Source organism: Psammomys obesus, unplaced genomic scaffold (assembly GCF_907164565.1).
Source record: "Psammomys obesus unplaced genomic scaffold, mPsaObe1.curated_primary_1811, whole genome shotgun sequence".
Classification (NCBI taxonomy): Eukaryota; Metazoa; Chordata; class Mammalia; order Rodentia; family Muridae; genus Psammomys; species Psammomys obesus.
The window spans coordinates 8,110,622-8,123,481 of record NW_026592890.1 but is presented as its reverse complement, the minus strand read 5'-3'; the positions used below and the strand labels follow the sequence as shown (position 1 = coordinate 8,123,481).

Here is a 12,860-nt window from a genome sequence, read left to right as displayed (position 1 = left end):
AGAGGCTCCTTCCCTCTTCTCACGTCCCCCAACGTTTCCCTGCCCCTGTTAGGATCCTGTAACCCACTAGCCAAAGTTCCTATGTCAGCTCGCTGTCTGAATCTCTTAAGTTTCTGTGTTGTATTCTAGACTCCCTACATAGACGACTGTTAGAGCAACTCAAATGCGGGAAAGATGTCTGCCACTGGTGTGGAGACTGGAGAAGGGACTGACAGAGTGAACTCCCCCAGTTAGACCAGAACGGGGAAAAATGGTTTACCAGGTACACTGCAAGAGAATCGTAAGCTGGACAGTAGCTAGAGTGTACAGCGCACCAAGAGGGGCGGTCCAGACCAGCCTGTGCCCGGTCCTGGGAAGTTAACATGAATGCACGTAGCGTCCAGGTCTGAGGTCTGCGCTGCGTAAATAAGGGCCATACAAATCAGGCTGTCCTCGTAGATGAAAGTTCAGTCCTGGTCCGAAGCCGGGGCCACAGGACATCTAGATACATGTCTGTGCTGTGGGGCTACTGCATTCCGGAGCCAGCAGATTGCGATTCCTGGACCAAACTCATACGTGTTTCCTAATGCAGATGGGGTCTATTTCCGGGTTTCTTATTCATGGACTTCCCTTCTCATTGACACACCACACATAGTCTCACACACACACACACACACACACACACAGTCATACATACACACACAAGCACTCACACATACACACTTACAAATACTATATTCAGTCATACCCGTGTACACAGTCACACACAAAGACTGCACACGCCACACACCAGTGCTAAACACCACATACACTGCAGAAAACGTTACGCACACGGCACACGTGTTCCACCACATGAGGCACGTTATGTACCCCCCCCATATATGCCATACCACGTGCACCCTATATCCTGTGGGTGCACCGGCCATGAGCACATCTGACCAGAAACGGTGGAATACGCTGTCTTTTCCACCTGTGTTGGAATTTGTTGAACAACAGTAAATTGCCAAGGCACAGTGGTCTCCGTGTCGGCGGTTTGCACACAGCCCCGCTTCCCTTGGTTCTCCGACAAAGGTGAGCTCATGCTGACTGCCGCCACACCTCACACTCTGAACTCATCCGCGCCTGCATATCGTTCAGAAGGACGTTCGCATCGACACGTCTGCTGGCCACAGAGCGGAGACAAAGACGACAGTGTCTCCAGCAGAAACCCAAGATGACGAGGTATAAATTGACTCTGTGCGGATAAGCCAGCCGCAGAAGACGCTGCTGTAAAATCAGACAGCATGGAGCCGGGGTTGACCTCAGAGCGGTGGAGATGAGTCCAGCCACAGAGGAAGAGAGGCTAGACGGAGGTGCTGAGGGATGAAGAGGATTGGGTGGGCCGCAGTTGCATGGGTGGTACGGGTGGAGCTGGGTTGACAGGACTGTGGGGGTCCTGGCTGTCAGGTGACAGGTCGGTGGGGGCCTTTGTCACAGCGGCACCCGTTGTCTGGCACGTCCAGGGAGACCTTGGGCCTGGTCTCCTTGATTTGACTGTAGTATCCCCATGCGCCTTCGAGGGCTCAGTTCATCCTCATAAAGGTACAGGTAGGTCACACCTACCCCACATCTATAGTTTACCACACTCCCCGCTACTTGGAATAAGGGTGGGGGTAGGTCCCAGACAGATATCATTGTCTGTGACTCCACCCAGGAGGCACAACCATACTCCACCCTCAAAATGGAGTCAAAAGCTGTCTGTAAAGCATCTCTCAGGGCAAGGCGCGGTCTAAGACAGCCACAGCCTCAGACAATATGAAGCAACTTATAGCAGGACACAGCCTGATTTTAATTATAGCACAAACTGCATAATACATACCACACACAACTCACACCGCCCACACAGCCCACGCTATACACACAGGCCACAAGCACCACGCATACTCATACCACACATGTAGGTCTTACACAAATATGCACTCTGACTATACTCAGAGTACAGTACCTACTCACTGCATGCATGCATGCGCGTGCGCGCACACACACACACACACCAAGAGAATGATTCCCACTGAAGAAAATTGCGCCCTGAAATTCAGAGTAGCTGCAGAACACCTCTAGCCACCAGAGGGCGCTGAATCCTTAAGAGAAACACTGTGTCTCTAACTGGCCACTAGTCTTACGCCGCGCACATTTGAAAAGCTGAAAACTGGATTTTGGCTATCATTACCTCTTAATTCCCGGACTGGTTAAAACCAGGTGTGGTGGAGCAGCATAGGCGTGTTGCTGACCATTGGCGTTAACAGGAAAGCTGGGTTCAGATGCAGGCCCTTGGGTGCTCACCGACATGTCCCAGACGGTCATGAATGTTCTATGCAATGAACATAATCGAGCATGTATGTGTCTTTGCACAATGTCAGAGTTTGCTGAAGAACAATAGCTTCACAGGGTAGCATGCTTCAATAGCAGCACTTTGCCCCCTCGTCAGACCTGTCTTGGTAATCTGGCTGAGGTGAATGCAAGATCATTTGTTCTTCATTTCTATTGTTTTGTTGCTGTTTGATTTTCAAGACAGGGTTTTTCTGTGTAGCCCTGGCGGTCCTGGAACTTCCTCTGTAGGCCAGGCTGGGCTGGAACTCAGAGATCCACCTGCCCCAGCCTCCCAAGTGCTGGGATTAAAGGCGTGTGTCACCACCGCCTGGCTTTTGCTTTGTTATGCTCTCATTATGTAACTCTGGTTTGTCTTGAACTTGCTGTGTAGACTAACCCACAGAGATCTGCCCACCTCTGCCTCCTGAGTGCTGGTATTAAAGATGTGCACCGCCGTGCCTGGCTGGGGGTCTTTTATCCCAGTCTTAATTCCTAATGTGAACTTGTGCCACACAGCACACAGCAAATCTACCTATCTCCGTGTGCATGGATGGACTTGGCTTACAGAAGGAGCACAAGTTAACGAGGCTGCAGGGGAGCTCTGGTTATCGAAGAGGGATGGTGAGTGCGCTCTGCTGATAAGATAACCCCAAACGCACCACAGAAGCTGCTGCTGGAGACAGGCTGCCAGGGAGTCATCCTTGAGTGCAAAGATGGACGGAAGGAAAGGGCAGAACTGGGGCTGGCCCACATGGGCAAGCAGGATGGGCAGACCACAGTTAAGTAGGGGGCATCAAGTGGGGCACCAAGATGAGATGAAGCCCCAGGGAGAGCAGAGAGCTCTCCATCCATCAGCCCCTCATGCACAGTCTGTGTGTTGGATTTTAGGTGCCCTTGGGGCCCTTCCCATCCCAGTGTCCACCACTGTGTGGGTCGAGGTAAGAAAGATACACTTTTTCCATGGCCCGGCATTCGTCCTTGGGCCTTGTTCACCAGATGCCATTTTTTTCTTCAATTCATCATATTCTAATTTTGGTTTCCCTTCCCCCAACTCCTCCTAGTTCATCCATGTCCCTCCTCCCACCCAGATCCAAACCCCCCTTTCTTCTTAGAAAACAGATAGGTCTAAGGAATGGCAATAAAAGTAAAATAAGATAAATTTTAAAAAACAAATTGGAATAGGACAAAACAACCAAACCAAAAAAAAAAAAAACACACAGAGGCAAAGAAAAAGCCTAAGAAACACATATAAACAGAGACACACATATTCGAACACACAGGAACACCATAAAAACCCAAAACCGGAGGCCATGGTATATACACAAAAGACTGGAAAAACATTCTTTTAATGCTCTGACTTAACGTTATTAGACAGAGAACCTCCAAAGCTGCCAGTATGTCTGCCATTTCTATACTGTGGGCCCAAAGCACCACAATTGATGAGCTCAGTCCCTGAAAGTTGCTGTTCCACGGCTCACCAGCGGAGGGCGGGCTGCCCACAGCAGCCATCTGCAGCCTGAGCAGCTGCTTGACTTTTCAAGCTGGAGAGGGCTGGGCAAAGGCAGGGTTTCCTGTGTGGCAAGTGAGCGTCGCCAGGCTTTGGATTACCATGAGGGAAGTGGAATTTAAAAGCTGGCCCTGGCCCAAAGAGAACCTAGGTGGAGTATGCCAAGTATCTCTTCAGCAGTGCCTGGCTTTGACCCTTCTTAAAAAACATATTTCATTTTCACTTTTAGGATTAAAAGATCCTTGTGCAATTTTATTTTCTAACTCAGGGTCGCAAATAAAATTTCTAAGAGAACCCTTGTGTGGGTAGTCTCTACTTCTGGTATCTTACACACGCATTAACGAGCCCAAGCCGTTGTTTGAGCTAGAAAGCCACAGATTTGCTTTCAAAAGCTTCGTGGGGGGTTGGGGAGGGAATACTTCAATTTACCTGTGTTCTTAGGAGGGCTTAAAGACCTGTCAAGGCTTCAAAAGTCTCTGCCATCATTGCAAGTTCTCAGTCTTGATCTCCCTGTCTCTGTATGCCAGAAATGAAGGTGGCAATGTCAACAGAGCAACTAAATGAGAAAGTACAAACACAGTCTGCCGGCAAGGCACGCCAGGCTCCCCACTCAGCTTTGTGTGTCTCATTTCCTCACAGCAACCATCACGGGGCCTGTAGTGCTGCTATCACACTTCTGCGGATGAGAGGAGCCCCAGGCCAGGTCTTCCGCACAAGGTCATGAGCAAAGAATGGCCTTGAGCTTGAAGGCCATGTCTGACATGCCCAGAGCTCTGCTCCTAGCCAATTCTCGTGATGCAGACACTCAAAAGGGTCCCAGGCAGAACCCCGGGGCTGCAAACAAAAGCACCCATGCAGCCCTTTCGGAGTCATAGCTTGCCTAGCATGCTGACACTGGGTTTGCTGAGGCAGTTTGACACTCTGCCTTTTTCTATACACATACAGACACATAGATACATGTAAAGAAATATTCGTATAGGAAGAGGCATATATGGAAAGATTTATATGTCAGAAGGACATAGTTATGTACCTTAGAAGAAATTGTGACTTTTTTTCAGGCATAAATACATAGGAAAAAAAAGAAAAAGAAAAAAATACAAAAAAAAAAAAAAGATCCCATAAAGCAATAAAAAAAAAAAAAAAAAAAACATAGGAAAAGACATTTCTTCCATTTTAATTCACTCCACCGTGCACACACATCCGATTCCTTCCTAGGATAGGTATGCCACAAGGAGACCCAGAGGTTCCTCTAATTGGCTGTCTTGTTCTGCTGCCCTCCCTGAGCCACACTCTATATTCTGTGTGAATCTGTGACAGTGCTGACTCACGAGGCGTTGCTCCTAGCAACGTAATGCGTGTTCATGCCAATGTAACGCATGTTCGTGCTGTACAGTTTGGTGATTGGGGCCGTCCTGAGGCAGGGGAAGGGGATTTACCCCACTCACAGTCTTATTCCCCAGGCCTGAAACGGGATGTGCACTCCTGAAGAGAAACCGTGCTGCCCACCCCCAAGCCTCATGCCTCTCACAACCCAAGGGGCCTTGTCTAAGGACTCTGCTCTCTGTACCCGACTGCAAGGCCAGGTGACTCTAAACCACCAGGGCGGGAGCATGAGCACCCGCATTGTCTAAAAGCCCCCAGCCCCTGACTGAGTCCACTCCAGAAGGATTTTAACACTGGTGTTAAATTTGTGTTCAGGGTGCAAAGCTGAGAAGTATCCTTCTCTGTGGGGATTCCCCAGGCACACTAGTATGCACGTGAAAACATCCCCCAAGGTCATCTGACCAGCAGCAGAGATGTGGTCCCTAACTCTCTATGGCTCCAACTCCACCAGGGTGGAAAGAACAAAAATGGCTGTGACATGGGAGAGTACAGGAGAATCCTTCCAGACCCTCTGGGTGACTTTTGCTAAAAAGAAAGGTAGGCATGTGGTAGGTACAGCAGAACCATCAGGGATTCTCGGGGGGGTGGGGGGGGAGATGCTGACTCCGGCACTGTGGGTCTGTGCCTGTCCTGGAAAGTGTCTGAAGGTCAGGCTGAGCCAAGAGCCAGCTGAGGACGAGTGGTGGAGACATACATGGATAGCCCTGTTCTAGTCTCAGGAAGGAGGGTAGATGGGGCCTAGGGGCCAGAGCCTTCCCTGTCTGTGATCCTGGAGAAACTATATATATGCCCTTTTGAAACCAGTATGAATGTCTGCTTTGTTTGATAAGCTGGGCTCTTCAAAACATAGTCTGTCTTAGTCAACGGGTTTCAATGACAAAGTGCCAAAGGTAGCATGGTTTATAAGCAACACAGAATTGTCCCTAAAGGTTGTAGGGATTGGCTATCAGGGCTCCAGCACTGCTGGGGTCTGGCGAGGACCCTCTGTCAGGTTGCAAACCACAGCAAGACAGCTGCCAGGGTACCCCCTCTGTGAGGGAGGGGTGAATCCCATCCTGGGGGCTGCCTCAAAGGCCCGCCTAACACCATCCTATGGGAGCTTCTGATGTGAGTCTTGTAGGCAGAGTCTGTAAAAAGGAAGGGTAAGTGGTCTGTCTGTGAAAGAGAAAACACAAGTAGAAGTTGCTAGTGGCCTTCCTTACTTTGCCTCTCCCATTCCAAGGGTCAGAACCCAGGAACTCACTTCACACTAGACTGTAAATGTCCACTTGGGCATTTTCTGATATCCCTGTCAGCTCTTAAGTTTGGGTCATGCTAACAGGAAGAGGTCTGCCTGGGGAGATGGAAGATCCCCTTACAGGGAAATCCTCAAGAGTACTTCCTCGGCCTTCAAGTCACACCCAATAGATCCTAATACCAGAAACTGGTATTTTGAGAGAAAGAAAAAAAAAAGTTTTTCTTCTTCCTTTTTTTTCCATAGTCCTCCCCCTCCCCACCCTGACATACCAAAATCGCATTATTGTAAACTGGCAGTACCGTCTCTGGGAGGCATGCCCTGCCTGTCCTTAGGCTGAGCACTTATCCTTTGCCCTAGTAAACCTTGTGTTCACCTGGCTTAATCTAGCTACTCGAAAGTAAAGCCTGTACATGTGCATACACACCCTAAGCCGGGGACCTCAACAGTGGGCTGCTGTGCCAGAGTCTTTACAGGGAAGCTCAAAGCCCTTCCTAAACTGCCTCATCTCAGTATCAGCACTGATCAGCACCGCCCACGTTCCTGTGATTAGCTAAGTCAATTAGGACGCTTGCAGACTGGAGTGTGGGGGACGCCTGAGATTGCTTACCACACACAAATGCACACACATACCTTCTCATCTGTAAGTGACACGGGAAAAGGCTTGTGGTATATACGTCTGTTTGTTTGTTTTTTGATCAACATGCAGAGTGGTGGGAGTCATTACAGCGTTTTCACACACAGTCCCGGTTTTGATCCTCCGTCTCCCTCTCCTCCCCCGTCCTTCCTGCCCCGCCCTGTTCTCTTTCATCCCCCAGCAGCTCCCTTTCTGTTTTCAGGTCACCCTCCCTGTACCTCCTACCTCTCTACACTCTTATCAACTCTGCCGAGTCCTGCTGAGTTTCCCTCTGTCCCTGGCTGTTTGTAGACATTGTTCTAGGTTTTGGAAATTCTGCTATAACTTAATTGAATACATCGCCTGTGTCTTTTGGCATTACCCCAGACCCTTTGTCTACGTTTTAGAGCCTTTGTTCTGGTCTCTGGAATGAGTCCTACATTTCTCAGATGTTTCAGTCATGTTCATTTTTCTTTATATATACACAAATGTGTTATTGTCTTGACCTTGTCCTTCATCTTTGATTTTTTTTTTTTCCCTCCTGTGCGGTCTTGTCTGTTGACGGTGCTTTGTGGTGTTGTTTATTTGATGAATCACTACTTTCATTCCCAGAATTTTTATCTGGTGTCTTAGCAGTGTCTTTGCTGAGTTTTTCTTCGGCTACGCCTGCTCCTTTTAGCTTAACTAAGCACAAACTACAGTTATTTGAGAAGAGGAAATGACAACCGAGAAACACCTCCATAAGGTTGGCGTGTAGGCAAGTCTTCGGGGTGGGGTCTTCATCAATGATCGATGTTGCAGGCTCATCGCACCACCCCCGGGCTGGTCCTGGGTTCTCTAAGAAATCAGGCTGAGCAAGCCATGGGGAGCAAGCTGGTAAGCCGCTCTCTTCCATGGCCTCTGCATCAGCTCCTGCCTCCAGGGTCCTGCCCTGTTTGAATTCTTTTTATTTTGTTTTTTGTTTGTTTGCTTGCTTTGCCTTGCTTTGTTTTCTGAGACAGGGTTTCTCTGTGTAACCCTGGCTATCCTGAAACTCACTATGTAGACCAGGCTGGCCTTGAACCAAGAAGTCCACCTGCCTCTACTTCCTGAGCGCTAGGGTTAAAAGCATGCGCCATCACTGCCTGGCTTGGTTTGAGCTCTTGTCCTGACTTCCCTTAATGATAGGCTGTGACAGGGAATTTGAGCAGAAAGAAACCCTTTTTTGGTTGGTTCTTGGTCATGGTGTTTTATCCCAGCAATGGAAATCCTAACTTAAGACATCAACTTTTTTTTTCTCTCCTCCGTATTGTTAAGGTTTCGTTCACTTTGATAACTAACTCTCTTGTCTATGTCCTTACTTCATCCATTTGTTTATTTGGGTCCTTCGTGTGGTCACTGTTCCCTTTTTTTTTTTTTTTAAATCTTTTATTTTTTTTTATTAATTACACTTTATTCATTTTGTATCCCCCCATGAGCCCCTCCCTCCTCCCCTGCCGATCCCACCCTCCCTCCCCTTTCTGCATGCATGCCACTCCCCAAGTCCACTGATAGGGGAGGTCCTCCTCTCCTTCTTTCTGATCTTAGTCTATCAGTTCTCATCAAAACTGGCTGCATTGTCCTCTACTGTGGCCTGGTAAGGCTGCTCCCCCCTCAAGGGGAAGTGATCAACGAGCAGGCCAATCAGATTATGTCAGAGGCAGTCCCTCTTCCCATTACTATGGAACCCACTTGGACACTGAACTGCCATGGGCTACACCTGTGCAGGGGTTCCAGGTCATCTCCACAAATAGTCCTTGGTTGGAGTATGAGTCTCTGGGAAGTTCCCTGTGTTCAAATTATCTTGTTCTGTTGCTCTGCTTGTGGAGTTCCCGTTCCCTCCAGCTCTTACTATTTCCCACTTCTTACATAAAATTCCATTCACTCTGCCCATCAGTTGGCCATCAGGCTCAGCATCTGCTTTGACAGTCTATACTGCAGAAGCTTTCAGAGGCCCTCTGTGGCAGGTTTCAAGGTTGTTTCCTGTTTTCTTCTGGCTTTCAGAGGCCCTCTGTAGCGGGTTCCGAGGTTGTTTCCTATTTTCGTTTTCTTCTGATGTCCATCCTCTTTGCCTTTCAGGATGGGGATTGAACATTTTAGTTAGGGTCCTCTCTTTTGCTTAGTTTGTTTAGATGTACAGCTTTTAGTGGGTTTATTCTATATTGTATGTTTATATGAGTGAGTATATACCGTGAGTGTCTTTTTGCTTCTGGGTCAACTCACTCAGGATGATCCTTTCCAGGTCCCACCATTTACCTGCAAATTTCATGATTTCCTTATTTTTCATTGCTGAGTAATACTCCATTGTATAGATGTACCACAGTTTCTGCATCCATTCTTCAGTTGAGGGGCATCTGGGTTATTTCCAGCTTCTGGCTATTACAAATAAAGCTGCTACAAACATGGTTGAAAAAAATGTCCTTGTTGTGTACTTGCGCCTCTTTTGGGTATATGCCTAGGAGTGGTATGGCTGGATCTTGAGGAAGCGCTATTCCTAGTTGTCTGAGAAAGCGCCAGATTGATTTCCAGAGTGGTTGTACCAGTTTACATTCCCACCAGCAGTGGAGAAGGGTTCCCCTTTCTCCACAACCTCTCCAGCATGTGTTGTCCCTTGAGATTTTCATCTTGGCCATTCTGATGGGTGTAAGGTGAAATCTCAGGGTTGTTTTGATTTGCATTTCCCTAATGGCTAATGAGGTTGAGCATTTCTTTAAGTGCTTCTCTGCCATTCGATATTCCTCTGCAGAGAATTCTCTCTTTAGTTCTGTTCCCCATTTTTTAAGTGGATTACTTGGTTTGTTGCTTTTCAGCTTGTTTAGTTCTTTATATATATTGGATATGAGTCCTCTGTCAGATAGAGGGTTGGTGATGATTCTTTCCCAATCTGTAGGCAGTCGCTTTGTTTTGATGACGGTGTCCTTTGCTTTACAGAAGCTTTTCAATTTCATGAGGTCCCATTTATTGATTGTTGCTCTTAGAGCCTGTGCTGTTGGTGTTCTGTTCAGGAAGTTTTCTCCTGTACCAATGAGTTCTAGGGTATTCCCCACTTTTTTTTCTAGCCGATTTAATGTGTCTGGTTTTATGTTGAGGTCTTTGATCCACTTGGACTTCAGTTTTGTGCAGGGTGATAAGTATGGATCTATTTGCATTTTTCTACATGTAGACATCCAGTTGGACCAGCACCATTTGTTAAAGATGCTATCTTTTTTCCATTGTATGGTTTTGGCATCTTTGTCAAAAATCAGGTGTCCGTAAGTGTGTGGGTTTATTTCTGGGTCTTCTGTTCGATTCCATTGATCCACCATTCTGTTTCTATGCCAGTACCATGCAGTTTTTATAACTGTTGCTCTATAGTACAGCTTGAGATCAGGGATGGAGATACCTCCAGAAGATCTTTTATTGTAGAGGATTGTTTTAGCAATTCTCGGTTTCTTGTTATTCCATACGAAGTTGAGAATTTTTCTTTCCAGGTCTGTAAAGAATCGTGTTGGCAATTTGATGGGAATTGCATTAAATCTGTAGATTGCTTTTGGTAAGATGGCCATTTTTACTATGTTAATCCTGCCAAGCCATGAGCATGGGAGATCTTTCCATCTTCTCATATCTTCCTCTAATTCTTTCTTCAGAGACTTGAAATTTTTTTCATACAAGTCTTTGACTTGCTTGGTTAGGGTTACGCCAAGGTACTTTATGTCATTTGTGGCTATTGTGAATGGTGTTGTTTCTCTAATTTCTTTCTCAGCCCTTTTGTCTTTTGTATACAGGAGTGCTACTGATTTTTTTGAGTTAATTTTATATCCAGCCACTTTGCTGAAGGTGTTTATCAGCTGTAGGAGTTCCCTGGTAGAGTTTTTGGGGTCACTCATATATACTATCATATCATCTGCAAATAGTGATAATTTGACTTCTTCTTTTCCCATCTGTATCCCCTTGATCTCCTTCGACTGTCTTATTGCTCTAGCAAGGACTTCCAGCACTATGTTGAAGAGATATGGAGACAGTGGGCAGCCTTGTCTTGTCCCTGATTTCAGAGGGATTGCTTTAAGTTTCTCTCCGTTCAGTTTGATGTTGGCTATAGGCTTGCTGTATATCGCCTTTACTATGTTTAGATATGTGCCTTGTATCCCTGATCTCTCCAGTACTTTAAACATGAATGGATGTTGGATTTTGTCAAATGCTTTTTCAGCATCTAGGGAGATTATCATGTGGTTTTTTTCTTTCAGTTTGTTAATATGGTGGATCACATTGATGGATTTCCGTATATTGAACCACCCCTGCATACCTGGGATGAAGCCTACTTGGTCATAGTGGATAATATCTTTGATGTGTTCTTGGATCCGGTTTGCAAGTATTTTGTTAAGTATTTTTGCATCAATGTTCATAAGGGAGATTGGCCTGAAATTCTCTTTCTTTGTTGAGTCTTTGTGAGGTTTAGGTACCAAGGTGATTGTGGCTTCATAGAATGAATTTGGTAATGTTCCTTCTGTTTCTATTTTGTGGAATAGTTTGAAGAGAATTGGAGTTAGCTCTTCTTTGAAGGTCTGGTAGAATTCTGCGCTGAAGCCATCTGGTCCCGGGCTTTTTTTGGATGGGAGACTTTTGATGACTGCTTCTATTTCTTTGGGGGATATAGGACTATTTAGTTGATTTACCTGGTCCTGATTCAGCTTTGGTGAGTCAAATCGATCAAGAAAATTGTCCATTTCATTTAGATTTTCAAATTTTGTGGCCTATAGACTTTTGAAGTAAGTCCTAATGATTGTTTGGATTTCCTCAGTGTCTGTAGTTATGTCCCCCCTTTCATTTCTGATTTTGTTGATTTGGGTGGTGTCTCTCTGCCTTTTAGTTAGCTTGGCTAAGGGTTTGTCTATCTTGTTGATTTTCTCAAAGAACCAGCTCTTGGTTTCATTGATTCTTTGAATTGTTTTATTTGTTTCTAATTGATTGATTTCAGCCCTGAGTTTGATTATTTCCAGCCGTCTACTCCTTTTTGGTGTGTCTGCTTCTTCTTTTTCTAGGGTTTTTAAGTGGGCCATTAAGTTGCTTGAATGAGCTGTCTCGAATTTCTTCTTGAAGGCACTTAGTGCTATGAACTTTCCTCTTAGCACTGCTTTCATTGTGTCCCACAAGTTAGGGTATGTTGTGTCTTCATTTTCATTGAGTTCTAGAAAGGCTTTAATTTCTTTCTTTATTTCTTCCCTGACCCAGCTGTCATTTAGTAACAAGTTGTTCAGTTTCCATGAGTGTGTAGGCTTTTTGCTATTTCTGTTGTTGTTGAAGTCCAGCTTTATTCCATGGTGATCAGACAGGATACAAGGGATTATTTCAGTCTTCTTGTATCTGTTGAGGCTTGCTTTGTGACCAACTATATGGTCTATTTTGGAGAAGGTTCCATGAGGTGCTGAGAAGAAGGTAAATTCTTTTGTGTTTGGGTGTAAAGTTCTGTAGATGTCTGTGAGGTCCATTCGATTCATGACCTCTGTCAGAGATATTGTTTCTTTGTTTAATTTCTGTTTTGTTGACCTGTCCTTTGTTGAGAGTGGGGTGTTGAAGTCTCCCACTATTAATGTGTGGGGATCTATATGTGGTTTAAATTTTATCAATGTTTCTTTTACAAATGTGGGTGCTCTTGTATTAGGGGCATAGATGTTCAGGATTGTGATGTCTTCCTGGTGGAATTTTCCCTTGATGAGTATGAAGTGTCCTTCCTCATCTCTTTTTATTAATTTTGGTTGAAAGTCTATTTTATCAGATATTAGAATGGCTACTCCTGC

General features: G+C 45.9%; 1 protein-coding gene across 2 annotated transcripts in view; it reads left to right on the top strand.

Moving 5' to 3' along the window:
• Positions 1–12,860, top strand: part of Prkn (parkin RBR E3 ubiquitin protein ligase) — a 1,244,902-nt gene that overhangs the window by 1,215,056 nt on the left and 16,986 nt on the right. Inside the window, exon 11 of one of the 2 annotated variants that reach the window (XM_055615986.1) lies at positions 5,296–5,406. The exons of the other annotated variant lie outside the window; for it this stretch is intronic. Within the exon in view, the coding sequence (XP_055471961.1) occupies positions 5,296–5,301 (6 nt within the window). The 3' untranslated portion in view covers positions 5,302–5,406. Of the gene's footprint in view, positions 1–5,295; positions 5,407–12,860 lie in introns of those variants that run through there. 2 annotated transcript variants of the gene reach the window in all.